Source organism: Micrasema longulum, unplaced genomic scaffold (assembly GCF_059751315.1).
Source record: "Micrasema longulum isolate JH-2025_06_02 unplaced genomic scaffold, ASM5975131v1 h1tg000297l, whole genome shotgun sequence".
NCBI classification, from domain to species: domain Eukaryota; kingdom Metazoa; phylum Arthropoda; class Insecta; order Trichoptera; family Brachycentridae; genus Micrasema; species Micrasema longulum.
This window is the reverse complement of record NW_028277501.1, coordinates 128488-141482: the sequence shown is the minus strand read 5'-3', so window position 1 is coordinate 141482 and position 12995 is coordinate 128488. Positions and strand designations below refer to the sequence as shown.

General features: G+C 33.7%; 1 protein-coding gene across 1 annotated transcript in view; it reads left to right on the top strand.

Annotated features, from left to right (window-relative positions):
• The first annotated feature begins 236 nt into the window (after positions 1-236).
• LOC148282771 (protein held out wings-like) overlaps positions 237-12995 on the top strand; it is a 129209-nt gene continuing 116450 nt past the window's right edge. The window contains exon 1 of the mRNA XM_088224564.1: positions 237-512. Coding sequence (XP_088080690.1) covers positions 386-512 — 127 coding nt within the window. The 5' untranslated portion in view covers positions 237-385. The remainder of the gene's footprint in view (positions 513-12995) is intronic.

Genomic DNA, 12995 nt, shown 5'->3' with positions numbered 1-12995 from the left:
ATCTATTTCAGTATTTTTATTAATATTCAAATTTCGAATAAATCCATCTGTTGCGCGTTTCTTCTGTCGCGCCGCCCTTTCTATGCGCGCGCGAGCGTGGGAGCGAGACACTGATACATAATTAGTACGCCTACACTAGATGGAGCGAGAAACCTCCGTGTGCGCAGAATCAGAACTGGCCGCACGCTCTTCCCGCTTCAAGCGAGTCGCACAAACCAGTAGTGCTTGAAACTTACTAGTGTCCGCTTGTGTCGCGTAACATTTCTAACAAGACTCTTCGTATTTATGAGTTAATAAACCTTTCCCTCGGGACTCCGCATTAATCCGACGCGGGTGTACGTACTGATAAATATTAACACTCGAATCCAAGCTTAATCCGGCCAAAATGTGCGATAATAACAATCCGACGACGCAGAGTATAGCGGACTACCTAGCTCAGTTGCTTAAGGACAGAAAGCAACTGGCCGCGTTCCCGAATGTCTTCATGCACATCGAGAGGCTTCTGGACGAAGGTAGGCTGCCCTTTTCTGTTTATCTTTATATTTAGCTGTCAGTTTGTGAGGTTAGGGTCTCGCATTCCTGCGCAGCGCGCCCACTCCGGAGCGCGCCGTAACTGCGCGGCTCTCGCTGGCGGCGCGGCCGGCAGCCGGAGCCCGAGCCGGCGACACGAGAAAACCTAAATTATTTCTATAAACAAAGCGTTCGACCCGACTGGTTTGGGGCGTGACGCTACTTTGACGATACTTTTACTATTTTCCCGAGACATTTCGATCTCGGACCGTATGAGCCGTGCGGGGGATTAATTACCACACATCGTACGCTCTACCTGTCGCTGGAGGAAGATGCCGGCGAGTCGCGTGCCGATCCGACCTGTCAGTTTATTATTGATAATGATAATGTTTAGGTTGATTCTCCGATTGTTGTAGAAATGTCAGTCGGCCAGTGTTGACAGTCTGTAGATAACGGCAGTTCGGTTTGCGCCGTTGCCGATGTCAATTTCGTAGACTACTTTGGCCAGTGCCATTAGTCACTTCTGTCTCGTTTGGCCAGCAAAGCTGCCATCTTTCATGCTGCGATTTTCTGTAAATACTCCTTCCAATTTCCAACCAGTCATCGGCCAGTCATAATAAATTGTACTGACCGTCGGCGCTGGCGTTGTGTAAAGATTTCCTTTCTCCCGCCCATATACAGATTTAAAATTGCAATAGAAAGTTCGTGTATTTTTAATACGGCAAAAATCAAACTTCAGCTTCTATCAGGCTGATAATTAAGTTCATTTAACGATAGCGGCTTGATTACCTTATTCAAAGAATTATTTTTACCGACCATTTTTTAGTAAAAGAATTCCAGAGTGTGCGTTTCATTTAGGCTACTAAAACAGATGTTTTAATCATCTGATGACTCAATTTGTATATTAAAATTTAACATCTGCTTACTAAAAAAATTACATATTCTTATTAAAGGCATAGAAAATTGTGTACTTAAAAAATAAAATTAATGGAAACTGCAAATGAGGATCGTTTTTTCAAAACACGATATTCGCCCCAAATGGCAATTTAGTTTTTTTTTAAATTATTTTAAATTTAAAGCCAGTATCGAAACGCATCGTTTACCTGAAAAAAACTCACCAAACACGCTAAAACCGGCTTAATCTTATTAAAGGCAAAGAAAATTGTGTACTTAAAAAATAAAATTAATGGAATCTGCAAATGAGGATCGTTTTTTCAAAACACGATATTCGCCCCAAATGGCAATTTAGTTTTTTTTAAAATTATTTTTAATTTAAAGCCAGTATCGAAACGCATCGTTTACCTGAAAAAAACTCACCAAACACGCTAAAAACCGGCATAAAAAATATCAAAGTCTTGTCGTTTTTTCAAAATACGATATTTTATTGTGTATCTTTAATTTCAATAATTTATTTTCGGTGCTAATGAAATTTAAAGGAAAATTGTAAACTGTGTATAAATTATAAATTAGATCACCTTCGGGTAAAGCGTATTTTTTTAAAACAAATATTGTTCACGCGATTTGACGCGAATCACAAAAATCCTCTCCTGAAAAAATAACTCTCAAGCGGATGTTGAGTTTTGAAAAAACGGTCCTCAATGAACAATTTACGAAAAAAATGTTGTTTTTTTACGTTTTGTTTTTTACGCGTAAATAAAATAAAATATGGCATCGAAACAGTTAGCGTTAGCTGTAGCAACATTGTCCATAAGGAAAATTTAAATATAAATCAATAAAACTTCCTTCAGTAAAGGTCATGCCTAAATTGTCTCTAGTTTCATATAAAATATTTTATTTCACACTCAAATCATGTCTGCTTAAAACGGGTTGCACCTAGTTAGACAGACTGCACACAATCCAGAGAAATCTATTTCCACACAAATGAAGTAGATTAAATGCTTTGTCATGTTAATAAACCATCATTATCATTGTTTATAATGTGGATGTTTTTCTTTAAAATTTCGTGTCGTAATAGTGTATATTGATCATTTGAAAGATAGGATTTTGCATTTCCTTTCAACAGGTAATTATTAAAACGCACAACGTCGCCTTCATTTGAATCCAACGTAAATCATATTTTTCTGTATTTAAGATTATGATTGAATATTTTACACCGTACAAAATAGCATCTATCTCTGCCATTTGAACGAAGAAATTTTCGACATAAAAGAGATAAAACCCATTTTTCGAATAACACGTGTCACAAAGTCGATGTATATTACTTGGAAAACAGCGTAAGCGGTGGTCAATAGTACAATAGATTAAATTTGTTAGGATAAAACACTTAAAAATCATGTATACCGTATTTTGCGGACGATAAGACGCATCGGACCATTAGACGCACCCCAATTTTTGGCTGAATTTCAGAGTAAAAAAGTTCGTCTTATGGTCATAAAAATAGAGTACATTAAAAATAAAATTATTATTAAAAAAAAAATACTGCTTAAAACAAAATTACCGATTTAAGAAGTTTTTTTTATTTATATTATTTTTTTATTTTTTTTGATTATGTATTAATACATATTACCAAAAAAAAAAAAACGTATCCCTAACTCTACAAGGCCAAGAGCCCTATGTTTAGTTAAAATACAGCAAAATGGAAAGTGGAAGCATGAATATTATTAAAGAATGCCAAAAATGAACATTATTATGTACGTAAACAAATTTTTTTTTAAAACATCTGGACAACACGCTTACTAGTATATAAATCTATGCAATGTCTCGCAGCAGTCTCCTGCAATGGTCTAGTCTCCTGTAAAGTCATCATTCGGTGACTTACATTACATTCAAATTAAAGCGACGATAAATACAATAGTCATTCTTATGAAGACCTATTGATGAATAGATAAAACATTTATATCGTAAAAAGACGGAACACGGTTTTTATATGTATTCATTTTTAAATAATCTTCTTTTTATAATATATTATAATTTTATTAAAGTTTGTGTAAAATTAAACCCCAAAGAATCTACGTTTTTATCATACTTAATTTTGGTAGTCAGATGGCAGATAGAAGGGGCCATCTGTAATTTTCAAAAATGTTCAGGATAGTCGAAATACTACCCATAAACCAAAATATTTTAGTGTTACTTTTCAATAATAAATTGCCATTCTAAATGATGCTGTTTTTTTTTCTTTGTGTATTTACTGAAATATTTACTAAAACTTACAAACACAGAAAAAAAAAACAGATGGTCCCTTCTGCCACCTGACTACCGATTTGTATTCACCAAATTAAGATTATTGCGCGCAGAGATAAGAGTTTTGCAAAACAAACTTACATTATGGATGTCGAAATATTGCAAACTAGGAAACTCTAACAACTTTTCGATGCAGAATTACATTTATACCCTTATAAGCCGCAATGGTGGTGACTGGTGACCACTTCGACAACAAGTTTTATTGCAAAATCTATGTAGGCTTATACGTAATGTATAAAAACAATTTCTAAATGAATAAATGATTTAGACAAATCAACATGCAATAAAATAATTACTATTTGTTTGAAAAAACTCAGTTGTGGGAAAACAACTTAGAGATAGGGCCAATACATTAGTAAAAACGATAAAATACCATAGGGTGGATTGATATATATTGTATTCAAATTATTTTTGTATTATGTTTAACCTAACCTAACCACTAACTATAACGATTAATAATCCGTAAGGGTTAAAAAGTAAATTTTCTAATTTAAAAAAAATCAACTCTATTTTCTTTTTTTGGAATTTCATACGAGAGTAGCCACTAAATAAAAAAAACGATAAAAAAAGAAAATATAATCATTATAAATCCCCCCCTAATTTTACTGTGTCGTGTTGATTTGTAATTTGTACAAACTGTGTGAAATCGGCCGTACTGTGTCTTTCACGCTGGGTTGACCAATGATGTTTACAATGGGTGAACAGTATACTAATAACCCATTCGTATTTAATGAGATATCTGTCAAAACGCCCAGCGCTTTCCGGAAACAGTTCATAAGGACTATAAACCGTCTTTCTTAAGTTTCGCATATTCACCACCAATTAAAAAAAAAAACTAAAATAGCGAAAATGTAATATTTCTTTACAAACTGCAAAAAAAAGTTTCCGTTGTACTTATAACTGCAATATTGCCACCAAATACACTCGGTCCCATTAAATTCAACTTATTATAGTTTCTCTGAATGACAGTGTAGGAACACATAAAGCTCTGATATATCTAGAAATTCATAGAATTCGTCTTATACAACACACGCAATTAACGAAAGAAAAACTATTCGGTAGGTATTAATATAAATCAATAAATGGAGCTATATAAGTAATCCATAATAGTAACAATAATTGTAATATATGAAAGCGTAAGCCGTGTCAATGCCCAGTTTTTCATCTCTTAAAGCAGTTCTCATCAAAAATAATTGGCGATTTAGATAAATTCCTGACTTAAATATTTTCAATCATGTATGTATGTTACGACTTGTTTGTTTATTTTCATTAAATTACCTTTGAAAAAACTAATGTTGATAAAATCGTTGTAAATTCTAAGCAATATGATAAAAAAGTCGTTTTTTTGTCTACAAACGCCTATTTGTACACTCGTTTTTATACCATAGTAATAATCTCCGCTCATTATTTTTTGGTCCATTTGAGTTTTTTGCATTCTAGTTCAACAACGATCTGCCTACAGAATACAGATACAGAAATTACCTTAGAAAGTTCAACATACGAATATTATACCTGTACACCAGTGCGGTTACTGCATATTTATCTAGACAGCTAAAAAGGCGTCATGATGTTGACAAACCTTATCTTGTAAAGTGTTATCTTTCCTACTGCATTTAAAATAATTAATTTGTTAACATAGCAGCGCCTTGTTTCCCGTGGAACAGAAAACCAGGCAATAATTTTGATCTAAAAAACTAGTTTCAGGCGCTAGAAACCCGTTCGCTTTGAGAAATTTATCACTTTTACAGTTACTTCGCAAAATGGCGCATAACTTAGTAATTCGATTTTAATGTGCGCTGGATTTCAAGGGGATTAATATCAATACCATTCCTTCTAAATTTTTTTGAAATCCATCATGGCTAGATACTGCGCAGGTTATGAAAGAGCGGTTTGATGAATAGCTATTTGAAAAGTCTTTCTTTCACTCTCTCGAAGATGCATCCCCGAATACTGTGCAGTAGGGTGGGTCGATATTTTTTTTCCGAATTTTGAAATTAAAGGGGTCTAAAAAGTTGCCTTTTGGATTAGGTACTAGAAATGCAAATAATATCAAAACAAATATTCCATACTATCTTTGGCCCTCAACCAGAAATTTTCGGAAAGTCGATTTTTTGCGCTAAACCAGCTGTCATTTCGTATTTCAGTAAGAAAATTAGTCCAATTAAATTTTATAATGTGCATTAAATCTTATTAAATAAGCATCTAAGGGCGTAAGTTGCACTTTGCTTTGTAATAAATAGGTAGCATTGTTTTAATGAGCCATTGTTTTCATCAATATTAGCCAGGCGCTCAACGGAATCAGTTCCGCGGAGTGTAAACTTTTTGCATTTCGGTAGTTTTAAAACGTGTTCGAATTTGTAATGGGATTAAGTTATATCTTTACTAAACCTCTTTCACTTTGATGTCTAAAAAAATAAAAACTTCATACATCATCGGCCCACTCTACTGTGCAGTCAGAGCCTAACTAAAATCGACAATCGTCTCGTATTCCCGATTTTGACTTTTTTTAAAGAAAGAGTATCAGAAAGAAAATGTCTGTGTCTGCACGCTTTACTCTAAAAAAAATAGTTATCAAATTTGTTGTACCGTACCTACGTCTGAAGACGGCAGATGAAACTAGGCACCTTTAAAGGTTTTTAGATGATCCTAGCTCCTATAAAAGACAATTTACATTTTTTTTTAAAACCAACGATACGTTTATGGCGGGTAATCTTTAGTGTGTAAAAAATCATCGCTCTAGTGTCATAGTCCAGGGAGAAAATACGGGAATATTTTTGTATGAAGAAAAGTTCGACCGCGCATTCTCTCTTTGTAGAAGTTGTAAATAATATGTAAGGAAAGTCGTGTACTAGTTATTTATATGTGCAAGTTACTACTAGGTAGGTACTCATATTAATATTTGTAATTTTTTTCCTCAAAATACAAAAGATTCAACATATGGCGGCCTCCGTGGTGTAGTGGTCAAGACGCTTGACTCACACTGAAGGTTCCGGCTTCGATTCCCGGTGAGAACACAAAAAATAAACGTGATTTTTCTCAAGCCTGGGTGTTCTGTGATGTAATTAACTATGGTAATTGGGCCTCCTGGCCTGTTGTGGTACAAAAAAAAGTAGAAATATTTCAGAACACACAGCCAAATAATTAGGATCGAACAAAATAGGAATGAAAATAGGCATTGCCCTTTTTTTCCTTATTGAACCGATATGTTGCGGCAAAAAAAAATATAGAAGAACGTATTTGCAAAAGTGTTAACAGACATATCTTTTTTAAATCTTTATTAGTACACATTGTGAAATAAATTTATAATGCATGTATCTTCTCCTTCAGCCTTATTCTCTCCACTGCTGGATAAAGGCCTCTTCCAAACGGCTCCATTCCTTCCTATCATCCGCTTTCGTCATCCATGTTTTACCGGCAATAGAGGCGATGTCATCGACCGATCTTTTCTGTAATATATAATTCATGTATATAATATATAATTATGGGAACAATAGATAAGTATGTGTGTTATAATATATAAGTATGTATATAATATAATAAGTACGTGCATAATATATAAGTATGCACATAACGTATAGATATGTTTATAATATAAACAGATTATAAACAAATTAAGTTACAATTATTAACAACCATGTCAATCAACCATGCGCCAATTTTTTCCCAATAATTAACAAATATTTTTTTAGTATTTCCTTGTCTTCTAAAATGAAGTTTTTCTTCTAGCTTATAATCCTGAAAAATAAAAAAAAAAACGGTAAATATAAACCTCACAGTTGTGATAAACGAAGATAGTATTGAAAGGTTGCTTATTCGCTAAATCATTTCTGAAATGCACAAATATTTCGTCATATTCGTAATGTTGATATTTAAATGTGACGAAGAATCAGCACCAAATACCAATTGGCGTTTCTCAGTACAAACCGGATTGCTATTGCCACCAATTTTAAATTTTCAAATGTCGTTTCCTCTATCTACTGCGCAGATCACACTTAAGAAACATCCTCTGACTTTTGATGGCGTTGCGTTCGACAATCTTGTGTTTTTTTTAAAACAAATCTTGCTGACACGACCGTTTAATCGAAGTGATTTCATGCGCTGAACTAGATAACTTCAATCATGCAATCAAAACAGCGACATTTGATCACTCAAATTGATCAAATTTTACAATACTTCCCATATGAACTTTTCTTCTTTCGTTGATATGTAGACCAGTGATGGGTAACCTTTTAGCTCGACGGCGGCGTGCCAAAATTCAGAAAAAACCTGTCTTGACTCGGGTTCCGTGACAAATCTAGAAATATTATTATTTTTGCAGTCCTAGTGAAATGTTGTGAGTAAAGTCATCGCTAAATTTTTTGGAGTGCCAAAAGTGCTCAATAATCAGTTCTAACCATTCAAAAAATATTTTTCATAGTGGCTCTTTCCTTCATTTTCCTAACGATTTCTTTCAAGGGGTTTTGACCTCAAGTAGACGAACGAAAGTTGAGACAAGATGCTGTCTTAAAATTCTGCAGTTTGCAACTCCCAATTAACACATAGCATCCATTCAAAAGCATTTAATTTCAATGTACTATAGACTACTGCATTCGGATATTTAATTATTTCAATTGTTTGTTCTATGGATCTAAATTGATTTAATCTTGTACCGAACTGGTCATGTAACGGGTTCACAAAGTATGTAAATTCACAATTCACGGGCTCCATTTGCCTCCATTTCTTCCCTCAAAATGTCTCCTCTGACACGTATGTCATTCACTAGCGTAGACTTTTCGCAATGAATAATCGAGGTTTTTTCACTCTCTTAGATTCGAGATGTATCGTTTTTCCATACAGTTTTAACAGTAACACCTTATGCCAGTCAAATGAGTCGGTATAATTCTGCCATTCTCGTAATTCTGTCACTTGTAATCGGCCTCGGTGTAAACCATCTGTGGGACCGAATATATAAAGGCGTTCAGCAATAAATTTGCCAATTCTAGTAATTAATTAACCATGCATTTGACACTAATACTCAAATTAGAATATATTTTGGACATAAATAACTGGCACACCTCAAAGGAGGCGGCAGCGGAATGATATTTTTTCGCTTTCTATCCACGTTTTTGGAATGTGTTCTTGGACATATGTTTTGTTGTTACAAATCTCGTTTAAGTTATAATCGTCCTCGTAAATCAGTACTCGAATCAGGTTTGTTAATTTGCTAATTTCGTTTTTATAAATATTTATCGTATTGGTTTAGAACTCATCGCATCTTTAAAACAATAGTGACACAAAAACATAGATTTTGTATTGCCATTTGTAATATTATTTTTAGGTATTAAGTAAAGTACAAATAAATTTCTTATTGCTGTGCAAAAGGCAAAATATTGAGTTGAAGAAACCTTAAAACTTATTACATCACAAAATGATGTATTATAAAAATATGTGATTTTGATTAGATGTCATTGAAATTAATTTCAAAGTGCATTTTCTAATTGAATGTTGGAAGTACGTATTGCAAGTTTTTTTTTCTGCAAAGTACCCAAATTTGAGTGGTACATGTCTTAATTTACCAAAGTTATTGCTGCAATAGTTATTAACGAAAAAGTTGACAATATTAAACTAGCGGATTACAAGTAAACAACTTGTAGAACAGGGCTGAACAAGAAAATAATAATAAAGAATATGTTTAATTTTAATACTACTAATAATTTTAATTTTGTTATTAATTTAGTCTGTAAGAATATGTGCTTCGTGTCTTTAACATTTTTACTGTATTTTTTCAAATGTTTGACACGAATCACACTATTAACCATAGGACAGTTCTGGGAAAGAAGATGCTGAACACTAAGTAGAAAAGATAGACCCAATAAGCGAATCTGTCAAAAGTCTGTCAAAAAAAGAAGTCTATCAAAAATTCGTCACCATGTAACAATGTGCAGTCGAATAAAATGTGATCTGCAGTCACATCTTCCTTGCAAGTTTTCTTATTCAAAGCGAAAAATGAGTAGCGTAGGTTACGTCGGGACACTCAATAAAATGTTCCAGCTTGTTACTTTCATTCCTTTATTTAAGCTTAAACCTTTTATGTACTGTGTCCGCGTGTTGTGTTGTGTATGTACTGTGTCGGCGTGTTGTGTTGTGTATGTACTGTGTCCGCGTGTTGTGTTGTGTTGTGTATCTATCAATATTAAATGCCTGTTTTAGTGCGTGCCTGGTTCGGTCGCCAAGTGCCAAACCAAATATTGCAGACGCATTTCCTTTGTTTTTAACTGAAGGATGATTAGGTGTGTTTGGTAAACATTTTAAGTGATTTCCCCCTTTTTGGTATTTTCTTAGTAATTTACCGCCGTGAAGTAGCGCTTAGTTCCGTAAACCACAAAACACATCCGTCTGTGTTCCCGAGACTTGACGCGGACTTAGGCTCCTGCTATGTAGTAATTGAGTCATGCATTCTGACTACTAACCCGCTGCTCTGGGTCAAATCAAAGTTTGACAAATTTTTGCGCTGTTTTCCGCTGTACAGCAAAAAGTAAGGTTACTATTTTTAAAACATGTTTGATTTCGTAGTCAAATTCTGACTCGGTAACGTTTTGGTGTAGCGGTAGTTAAATAACTGTTTAATCGTTCTTTGGATCTAGTTTTTCTTCAATTCACTACCAGCATGCATATCGAGGGTTTACTGACAGAATGCATTAAGTCATTAAAACAAGTTGCGAGATAGTCGCATTTAAATCCTTTTTATTCTTTGAACGCATTATTTCTCCCACAATTTTCTTTTGTTTTAATTTTTTTAACGCTTTAAAAGAGTAATATCTATTCTACTCATAGTATAAAATTACTGAGAGGCTATACTGACAGAATGCATAAAGTCAAAGGTCTTTATACATTAAAAATATTTCTAAATATAGGTGCAAGATGTTGATTTCAAATTTTATGCTATGCCTAGAATAAAGATAACTCTTTTAAAGCTTAAAAAAAAAAGAAATTTATGGGAGAAATAATGCGTTGAAAGAGTAAAAAAGCTGTAAATGCGATTTACAACGCATTATAGGTTAGGTTAAAAAAAATTAAAAACTTCCCTTACATTACCCTGTGATTGATCTTCATTGACCCCATTATACTCCTATTAATTTATTATACCCGAATTAAATTGTCCCATAGAAAACTTATTCTCATACTTTTTGTTTCGATGCACTTTTTAGTAAACTTATGACGTATCTTTTTGTGACGAAAATACGTCCTACATTCTCATTATAATTCTGTATTCGGTACAGGTAGATATATTAACCTAAATAAATATTTTATTCTCGTTTATCCGGCCATTGCCACCACCCTTCTCACTTTCACCTTTCATTCCCCCTTTGACACGCCAAAGTCACACAGTGCGCTAAACGCATCATTATCTCGCAACATAAGCAGAACGCAGCTTTGTTTTTTATGTTTGTATTTGCAACATGTCATGCGATGCGGACACAAAAAAATGAAGCCTTAGCAGTAAGGGGTAAACAGTATTCTTTGCTCAGACCAAAAATAATAATTGATGTCGTAAAACGTTAGGTGCTCAATTTTATCATAATATTAACCATACTTTTTTAAACCTTAACAGAAAGATAATTGTACTGTTTAATATACCTTAAAATTACCAATAAGCACAAAAGGGTGGATGTACAACCACCCTAATAGCAAACGGCTACTAAAAGGTATAATTGGCTAGATCGTATCCTGTAAACATCTACCTTTCATCAATAAAGACCTAACACTGATAATATCTCGAGCCACTGATACATTTTATCTTTTAATTAAGCACAAGTCCTTCTGAAGAAGGGTTGGTGATGTGTAACCCGTTTGACTGAAGTCTGTCATCATCTACAAACCTTTATGGTGAATGAAGCGTGGAAAGTGGCTTCCTGGCTGCTCTTCCGCGTGATTATAACACTTCCTGCCTCCGCGACACTCCCTTTCTAGACTTCCTGTCTTTCCTACTTTTGGTATCGTATGAAAGCCAATGCGGCCAAATAGCGCATGCGGATTTAAGTACATTGTCCAGTGACCAAACCAGTATGCCATGAAAGCTATTTTATCGTTAAAGTTTTGCCAAAAAACTCAACTTTAGCCAAAGTCACTTTGTTGTTTATTTCGGTGATATCTTTAACTTAGAAAGGCGCCATTCTTTTTGATTATTAATTAAGTGCGAAAAAATTAATCTCTTAATTATGTCAGTAATGGATTTTAATATAATATGCTGCCTTTTCATTTTACCGCTAATTCTTTTTATTTTCCTATTATAATGTTGGTGCACTAGCTAAAAATACAAAAAAACGTTAATTTTATGCTTGAACGTTTTTTCTTAATCTTAAAAATGTGATGTTTTCTTTAAGTATGTCTCTTTAGTTTGTTTAAAGGAATTTTGCTGTTTTATTTTTATTCCTACTATAATTACATTTTTTAACATGATATGCATATTGATTACTAAGCGTTATTATTTTATATGCCCATTAAGTTTGATAATTATTGATCTCCAGTGGATTGTAAAAAAAAACGTTAAGTTATTACCTAATAAATTGATTAGATTGAATAGACCGAAGTCTTCAAATTTCGGATCTGGACTCTGTTCTGAAATATAAACATTGTTAATAATAATTAATGACATCAGCGATTGGGGTTTTCATTAATTTTTTTTAATGTTACATAGGTGCACAAAATTCGTCGATCATTTTTGATGTTGGTAAATAATTTACTCAGACACATCAACAGTATCTTCCTATATTATTTGGATCTAATTTTAATCCTTAGATTGCCTCGAGTTTATCCTTTAGCGGTAGAAAACGTGCCTTTAGACTGTCTTAAAACAGGACTCGGCGCAAAAAATTGCACCCAACGGAATTTTTTGGGATTAGCGTCGTCAGATTCGTTGGTGATATAAACACTAACAATAAAAATTAATAGTTTCGTTAACTAATCGCAGGCAGTGGGTATGCAATGGATTATCCCTGAAATACTGCTCCGAAAATCCCCCGTTTGCGCAAGGAAAATAAAATATTTACACATAATAATTAACACGTCGAATTGTAAATTGTACAACAATGCCTTTAAAGCTTTAAGCCTTTTACTAAGCGTAAATTAGGATTAAATTAATTTATCGCTGCGTGAAACGTGTATTTTTAAATATCTATTTTGGTGCCATTGCCCATTCCCTCCACATTGGACACATCAAAGATTTATTTAGTTTTCGTTTCCGTCTCTAATCTCCCATTTTATTCGTTCCAGGTCGTATTCGTAGACATTTATTCATCTTTTAA